Source organism: Helianthus annuus, chromosome 7, assembly GCF_002127325.2.
Source record: "Helianthus annuus cultivar XRQ/B chromosome 7, HanXRQr2.0-SUNRISE, whole genome shotgun sequence".
Classification (NCBI taxonomy): Eukaryota; Viridiplantae; Streptophyta; class Magnoliopsida; order Asterales; family Asteraceae; genus Helianthus; species Helianthus annuus.
Window position 1 is genome coordinate 34,287,729 of NC_035439.2, and position 9,022 is coordinate 34,296,750.

General features: G+C 34.7%; 1 protein-coding gene across 1 annotated transcript; it reads left to right on the forward strand.

The window, feature by feature from the left end:
- The first annotated feature begins 5,200 nt into the window (after window positions 1-5,200).
- Window positions 5,201-6,914, forward strand: LOC110895947 (60S ribosomal protein L13-1). The gene is made up of 5 exons (XM_022143343.2): window positions 5,201-5,353; window positions 5,851-5,966; window positions 6,049-6,179; window positions 6,265-6,423; window positions 6,517-6,914. Exons 2-5 carry the CDS (start codon window positions 5,858-5,860, stop codon window positions 6,736-6,738), a joined length of 621 nt encoding a protein of 206 aa, XP_021999035.1. The 5' UTR covers window positions 5,201-5,353; window positions 5,851-5,857; the 3' UTR covers window positions 6,739-6,914.
- Window positions 6,915-9,022: the final 2,108 nt, after the last annotated feature.

The following is a 9,022-nucleotide window of genomic DNA, read 5'->3' on the forward strand; positions in this document are numbered from 1 at the left end:
TTGCGCAACCAGTAAAGTGTCTACAGATGAAGAAGATATCCAGCAGCCATGTTCAGCAGAATTATGCAGTTTAGTAAAAAAACAAGTGAATTGAGTTCTCATACATCTGTGAAATACATAACATTTGATTTTTTAAGTAACCAATAAAAAAAGGTTGAACTTGCCTTTCTTCTTGCAAATATATCCTCTTAGACCTGACCTAGAGTTATATCTATTGGATTAAAAAAAATGGAAGATTACAGATTACAATAACGGTAGATATAAAGGATTCTTCAAATTACAAGTATTATTGAGAATGTTTTTACCAAAGACCCACTTATCTTGTAAGGAAAACATGTGAAATAGAGATCAACTTGGTTGAAGCATTTCATCGAGCAGTTGGTGAGTATCTTCAAACCTTTCATGTTTGAACAACAACATTAAAAGCAACAACATTAAAAGCAACAACATTAAAATTAAAAGAAAACATAAAAGAAAAAAAATACAATAACCTACCAGTTTCAAAAGAAAAGACTACAGCAGAAATAAGAAATCATAATGGAAACTTATCAATTTATAGTGTAATACAAGCATACCTCAATAAATATGAAACTTGCGCCAGAAAGGAGAGAGATGAGAGATTGGAACGATAAACCTTGTACGAAAATTGATGTATAAGAAAATCACCATCAATACGAACTCGATGCAGAGGAAGAAAATCAACTGATGGATAGTCGGTTACGGTCCCCTAATCGCAATTTGAAAATTTGAGAGGCGTGGATTAGGGTTTCCTGAATGATGGAAGAAAAGGAAATTGCGAGGCGTGTATTATATTTATGGAAACTGCAATTGGTGTGATTGATAAGATGCTAAGAGAAAAGAGAACAAAAGAATACACTTGTTTTGCCGCTCAAATACAATCTGTGTGGAGCATGAGAATGCCACGTGGCACTAAGTGGTTTAAGAATATGCCATGTGGCATAAGTTTGTTTTGTTTTATTAGAAGTAGTAGATTGTTTATACGTCACTATGGTATCACGCGATTTAGTTTTGAGTATTTGTTTTATAACTAAATCAAGAAAACAATTATTATTGGAAATATAGCACGAAGGTGTTTGACGCTAATCATTACAAGTCAATGCATCAAGTGTTTATCCATCATCAATAATACAGTTTATTTGACTAATGAATCCTATGAATTTCGACTCCGTGATCCTTATATCAAATACTTTAAGTGGAAAGTTGACATGAAGTTCTTCAGAGCCTCTACAATGAGGCGTTTGTGAAGCCACAAACGCACCCTATGCATGTTTTTGATGTTTGTGGCGAAGGATGGCTACGAACGGGTTAGGGTGAGTCGGTTTTTTTTATGTAAAAGTTGGTGATAATGTAGAAAATGTAATAATGTTTGTGGGATGTTGTATCGCTTGAAAAAAGTTCTTGGGGATGTTTGTGGGTGTTGTGTGGTAGGACCTGTAAGTGGGTTAAACTCGGAATTTATAGATAGAAACAGAGACTCTTTTTGCAACAATTTTTCTTATACTTTCATTCAATAAACATTGTGGTTTTATATAGCCTTACAACTTGAAAGGGAAACATGTAATGCATACGTGAACAACTGAAAGGAAACATGTGGGATAATGGAAACATGGTGATACTAGAAAACATGGGAAACTACGTGGGAAAATAAACGTGCAGATGCATGCAAGATTAATGCAACTAATAGAAAAAAACATGGGTTTGCTGGAGTTAGGGTTGTTGACCCGTATCAATTCTCTCCCTTCCTCGAAAACGGGCTTGTCCCCAAGATCAAACCATGGTGGAGCGGCTTCCGATTGCATGAGAAGGAATTTAGGGGGTTGACAACGGTGACTCGGCTGGTAACGTTCATCGCAGTTGAAACAAAGTCCTTCGGCATGACGGATTTGCATTTTCATGGGGGTTAAGCGCTTAAGGGGCAGTGGGGTGGCTGTAGTAGATGAAGTTGGCAACACGTTTTGTACCGGTAAGATGGTTGTCGGAGGAGAACCTAATACGCCGATGTGAGATTTGTCATCAGTGAAAGAAGCACCATGTTTGAGTTTGTCTTTGACCCGTTTGGATAGGCCGTAAGCTTGGTTCAAGGTCGTTGGTTTTAGGATGGCTAACTCGGACTGGATTTTCGGTTTCAACCCCGAGAGGTAACAATTGAGTAAAGCCTCATTAGGTAAGCCTACAATACAATTGCAAAGCCTCTCAAATTCGGCTTGGTAAGCGGTTACGGTTGTTGTTTGTGCGAGTTTGAATAGTGTGACTTGGTGGTTGTCAAAGTCGGATGGGCCGAAACGGAGTTCTAAGGCTCGTGTGAACTCGTTCCATGTCCCGAGCAAATGGTTAATGGCGAGGTATTTGTATCAACCAAGGGCTTCACCCGTGAAGTGAAACACCGAAAGTTGTAACTTTCCGTTGTCGGGTATGCGGTAGTAGCTGAAATAATTTTCAGCTTGGAACACCCAATCCAAAGGATTGGAACCATCGAAATTGGGTAACATGATTTTGGGTGGTCTGGGGTTGGGCTAGGCATTTTGGTTTCGTGTGTGAAGGGTCGGTGGTTGTTAACGGGTCGGTTTTTGAGCACTTCTTTGTCTTTGGTGAAAACACGTAGGACATGCCTTAGTAATAAATTGAACTATTGTTCATAATTGTTTATCTTTTGAGAAATGTATGAATTATGTTAAATGTTTTGTATGATTATGTGTGATAAATTTAATTTGGTAACTTTAAATATCTAAACTTATAACAGTGTCATAAGTTATGGGCAATCATCATGCCCTACCATTCCGTTGCAGGTCTTACATAAAAGAGATCCACAAAAACACAAGTGACACACATGACAAGGTTTGAATAAGATCAAGAACGCATACACATTAGATCATTGAAACCAAAGTTAACTACTTTATTACTTAAATCCATATAACATGTCCAAAACCGAAAAGAACAAAATCAAAACATAGTAATCATCGTTTGACCAAGTTAGTACGATATATTTAGCCAAGCATGACTTTAGAAACAAAAACCAAAACAAAGTCTAATTTAAAGTTAGTAAACATGAAAGCGAAGAAATCCGAGAGTAGAACCGAAGAATAATTGATCCACACACGTAAAGTCTTCACTTTTATGTGTTTCTAGGCTCCAAAATTGTCTCCAATGTTCTCAGTTCGTGTAGGGTTATCAAAGTTAAGATTTTTAGGTTTAATTTCGTTTTTATATCACAACAATGCAACCCGTAACCCTAATCAACGGCGGGTATCCTTTCCTTCCTCGCGCAACACGAGACTTGTTTGACTGGCTTTTGACTATTACTTTGTCGCGCCACGTGACGGACTCCCCTTAGCTTGTCAAGCGACACGATGTGGTATTTTTCTTCGATTCTCGTGCCGTTTAATCTCCGTTTCATGTACAATCCCTCTAGAGGTTCGGTTTCTTCTATAATTGCTCGTTTTCTGCTCTTTTCTCCTATAGAACCATACAAAATACACAGGACATAATAATATACAAAACCAATTGTAAAATGACACAAAACAACTTGATAAATAATACAAACTATACACGGATACCGATGTAATTTGCTTTCCATCAAAGATCCCCACACAAAACAGATGTATATATATAGAATTTTACATTTTACAATAAAAAATAAAATTTTGAATAGTTAGTTAACTGAAAAAGAGCAAAGTTATAACTTCTAAATAAAATAAAGAGTAACTTGCCAAAATCGTCCCTGAGGTTTGGCCATGTTTGTCATTTCATCCAAAACAACTTTTTTGTACAATATAATCTTCCACTTTTGGGTTCTTTGTCATTTTCATCCAAACGTCTAATTTTTTTTGTTTTTTCTATCAAACATTTGGATGGAAATGACAAAAAATACAAATCCCAGGGACGATTTTGGCAAAAAAATCAGACGTTTGGATTAAAATAGCAAAAAATCCTAAAAGTGAAGGACTATATGATACAAAAATATTATTTTAAATGAAAATAACAAAATTGCTAAACCTTAAGAACTATTTTGACAATTTACTCTTAAAAAAAATTCTTTTTGGGCTCACAAATTACCTTTTATCATTTAGTTGAAATAATAATAATAGTTACATGAGGCACATCTTTGAAGAGATGTTAATACATGGGTTTTTTACATATTTCCCCCTCCTAAGCTGGTTTATTACGTATTTCCCCAAAGAAAAAAAACAATTACATATTTCTCCTTCCTAACCCATACATATTACATATATCCCCTTTTCATTAAAATTACTCTTACAATGACTATTTTACCCTTAATGAACTATTAAATGAATATTTACATATTTCTTCTTTCTAATATCATTGATCAATTTCATATTTTCTCAATTCATGTGGTATTTCCCAAATTCTTCTACTTACTACTCTTAAAGCATTTATTTTTATTTTTTTTTTATAAAATACATTATAACCTTTATAGGTGTATTTAAGAATCAGTCCCAATATCAAAGAAATAGTGTATATGAACTGATCTATAACTAATTCAACAAAATAAAATCTGAAATTTTAACATTTTTGTAACAGATCTAACATATAGAATGATTTTAACACATCAATTATACAATTCTTTATTTGAATCACACAAACAACCTAAATAAACAATTTGATACATAAGTCCCAAGTTAAGAAATATCAACGGTAGTTTAAAAAACGATAAATATAAAAACAATTGTCATCAACGGTAGTTTAAAAAATATAAATGTAAAAACAATTGTCAAAAAAGATGTTTTACGTTGTCAAGATTATCAAAAAAACTAATCAAACTTCTTGCAATTCCCAACTTTTTGCAAATTGTTCCATATAATATTCATTTTTTTTTCGCATATGGCAGGTAGATCTTGAGATGAAATTATGTGGAATTTACCAATAAAAAGTTATATATATTTGCTTAACACAGATCCTTAAAGTTCATGAAGAATTATCATTTAAGAGAACTTATATATTTATTAGAAAGGATAAATATGTAAATATTTATTTAATAGTTTATTAAGGGTAAAATAGTCATTTTAAGAGTAATTTTAATGAAAAGGGGATATATGTAATATACATGGGTTAGGGAGGGGAAATATGTAATTGTTTTTTTTCTTTGGGGAAATACGTAATAAGCCAGCTTAGGAGGGGGAAATATGTAAAAAACCCTTAATACATTGTAGTATATGGGCTTGGGCAGTAATAAGAAGCCCAACAAATAACGTAATCAGAGCCGTTGATCTAGGTCTAGGTTTTCCTCCTCTTTTAATACTTCATCTCCATCATCTTCCCAACGTCGCCGCATTTGCACCTCTGTAGCCGAACCCCTTCTGTCTCTCTAACTCAGGTATGCTCCTACAAATCATTAACCACCATTATTCCTGCAAACAATTACAACTTAAATTATATACATTCACCCGACATCTTAAGGCTTCGATTGTTGTATGATAATATTCAAGGTGCTTATCTCATTTTTCTAGGGTTTGTTTGTCGGATTTAGTGAATTTTTGTTTGCTTGACATGTAGATTTCTTACACTATATTTGCATTTTTAGTTTCTGTGTGATTTTGATTAATATGTTTTTATTTCTAACTTAAAACATGTTAAATAAGTTGTTACTGTAGAAACTGTTTACATTTATGAGATGAAATATGCAATTATTTATTGTATGATATAATTGAATTTGTGTTTTTTGGTTGTTTTAAGCTGTTGCTTCAATTGAATTTGTGTTTTTTAATCATCTTGCTTTTGTAAGATTATGTAACTAGTGGACTTTATAACAATTTTAGTAGTTAAGAACAATGGTTAATTAAATGTGATTAAAATTAGGGATTCATTTTGCAGAGAAACCATGGTTAAGCATAACAATGTTATCCCCAATGGTCACTTCAAGAAGCATTGGCAGAACTATGTGAAAACATGGTTCAACCAACCGGCCCGGAAAACCAGGAGAAGAAATGGTTAGTAGTGACTAGTGTCTGATTTTATTGGTTGGTTATGATTCACAAAAAAAAGTTTGCTTATTGGTGAATTAATTTTCAGCTAGACAAGCAAAGGCGGTTAAGGTTTTCCCGAGACCTGCAGGCAAACTTCGTCCCCAGGTTCATGGTCAAACATTGAAATACAACATGAAACTTAGAGAGGGCCGTGGGTTTTCTCTTGAGGAGTTAAAGGTTAGATCAGTTGGTTTTTGTGAAACTTATGAAATACACGTATTTGGCCCCGTAGACCCCAAGTGTTTCTTTGTTTTTTAATCAGGCTGCTGGTATCCCAAAGAAACTTGCTCCAACCATTGGCATTGCTGTTGACCATCGTCGTAGAAACCGTTCATTGGAGGGTCTTCAGGCTAATGTCCAGAGGCTAAAAACGTTCAAGGCTAAGTTGGTCGTTTTCCCAAGAAGAGCAAGGAAAACAAAGGTAGTAACGCATTTTCATCATATTATATTTGAAGTAACATAATTTTATTGTATGATTAAACCTAATTTGAGACTTGTATTATTTTCGAATCAGGCTGGTGATTCGACCCCGGAGGAGCTTGCAACCGCCACCCAGGTTCAAGGTCCAGTACTTCCGATTGTTAGGGAGAAGCCAGCTGCTGAATTTGTGAAGGTGACGGATGAGATGAAATCATTTAACGCCTACTCAAAGCTGCGTCTTGAAAGGACAAACAAAAGGCATATGGGTGCAAGACTCAAGAGGGCGGCTGAGGCTGAGAAGGAAGAGAAGAAGTAGAGTGGGTTTTTTAAGGTAATGATTAATCAAATGTTGAACCATTTTTGGATATTGTCATGTTTCAAACAACGACTTTTGTTGGTTATATGTCTTTGGTTTTGTTATGTTTTAGTTTTTGTAGCCTGGGGTCATGTTATTTTCGGTCTTGGTTATCAATCAAACCCATTTTATTTTTATATTTTTGGTTATAAATTTAAAGTTTTAGGTAGGTTGAATCATTGGTATTAAGTTAAAGTTAGCCTTGAGCGAACACCACAAATTAAGAGAAAAATCTTTAAGAGCTTTCATTAGGCTATGCGGTATGGTGATGACCCATCCTTGGAGGATGATTCGTCACGTAAGTGCCACGTAGATCGGGTGTGAGGATGGGGCAAAGAGGATGGAGGTAAGGAAATGGAGGATGGGCCTAAAATATATATGTATATATTGTATGTATAGGTGTGTGGGAGTATGTTTTGTCTTGTAGTGGAGCGTCTTCAACGTCTGGGTGTAGACGTTTGGGATGACGCTGGTATGGGGGGAAATGGGGAGCGGGGCGGTGCCGGTCCTTGAAGATCCCAGGCCGAAGCCCACACCGTGCAGCCTTAGTTGACCGAACAACAAATGGTTGCCAAATTAAGAACTGTAGCAATCGATTGTGCTGAAAGCAATACATAGAAACACAAATTGAGAGACTTATCCTTAGAACAAAGAACAGATACTAATACACTTGTAGAGCACACATTGGTTTACCAGAATTTGGTTACATATGACTGATCTACAAACTTGCATTCCGGGTGATAGATGAGTCCACAAGAGATCTGCATTGTTGGTGTTCTTAACCCATTTATTTTCAAGGCTTACAGCAAAAAAAGCATTTCGGTTTGTTATCATACGGGCGCACCCAAAAAAACGAGTCGAAAAAAATTAAGTCGGGTTTTACATTGATTGAAAACCATAAAAAAATTCTGATATTGGTTTCGATAATAGTTATACTGGCGGAATCGGTTCGGTTCGTTAGGCTATCAACACTGTACTAGAAAATCTCTATGTTGAATACAAGTTCGTTGTGAGCAAATTTATACCGGAATGTAAAGAAAAAACAAAACACGCATGTGTATTCAGTTTATTTGTTTTAAATGTTAACCAACACAAGTTATGAAGGGATTTAATGTAAATTTGTATTAAATTGTTAGAAAGGAAACTATTTGCCAAGGGCCTTCTGGTCTAATCGCATTGGGATGATGAGGCTTGGGATCTCTAGAGGTCTCAAGTTCAAAACCTCACTCAAGGGGGTTTTTCCACAATATTTGGTTTCCTTCTTAATGGTGTTCCTGGGTGAGTTAGGACTAAAGCGTCAAAATCAGTATGGATGATTGACATCCAATCTTAGAAAGACTCACTTGGGTATTGGAGGTAGCTTCAAACGTTGTTTAAGAAAAGAAAGGCAACTATTTTCCTCTAACTATTCATACATTCTATCCGACCATGTGTTGCCACATATCAATCTTGCTTTCCCCCTTTCTTCTTTGACGACTACACTGAGATTTGGTACTGTAATATACCATCGCAACGCATAGGGTAATACCAAAGTTATATAGTCCCTAAATTTCAATAAAGACACTTTTTCCTTCTTTTACAACTATATTGAGGGCCAATCTAGTACGAATACTGCCGCAATCCGTAAGGTAAAATACTAGTTATATTAAAATATTAAATTAATGCTAAACTATTATATGTACTATTCATAATCTTGAACGGGTCAAACATAATATCATCCCAAATCGAACGTATACCGACCAAACATCGGTATAAGTACCCTATTCGTTTTTATAGTTTTCTCGATGTAGCAGTTTAAAATCCGTCGAACACAAATGAGTTGTTTTCGTAATAAAGTATTTTTTGGTATCGAAGCTATATCGAGTGTTAGTACATACTGGTACTGGTATAAGGTATTCGTTTTTATAATTTTCAATCGATATAAAACACGTGTTGATTGTTATGCCGCCGATATCATATTGGTACTGTAATGCATCGAACCAATAACGACCAAAAGCCCGCTACAAAGCGTGGAGAATTCCAATAGTATAAATTAAATTAAAAGTAAACGCTTATGCTTGTATAAACATTAACATTATTTAAAAGTAGTAATACATTAAATTAAAAATAAACATATATGCCTGTATAAACATTATATTATTGTTATTTATTTAATATATATAATTGGAATTGGAAAGTGGGTATGAAAAATGATTTTATTTTTATAATGATATATAGTTATTAATATTTTATTAGTTAATATTAT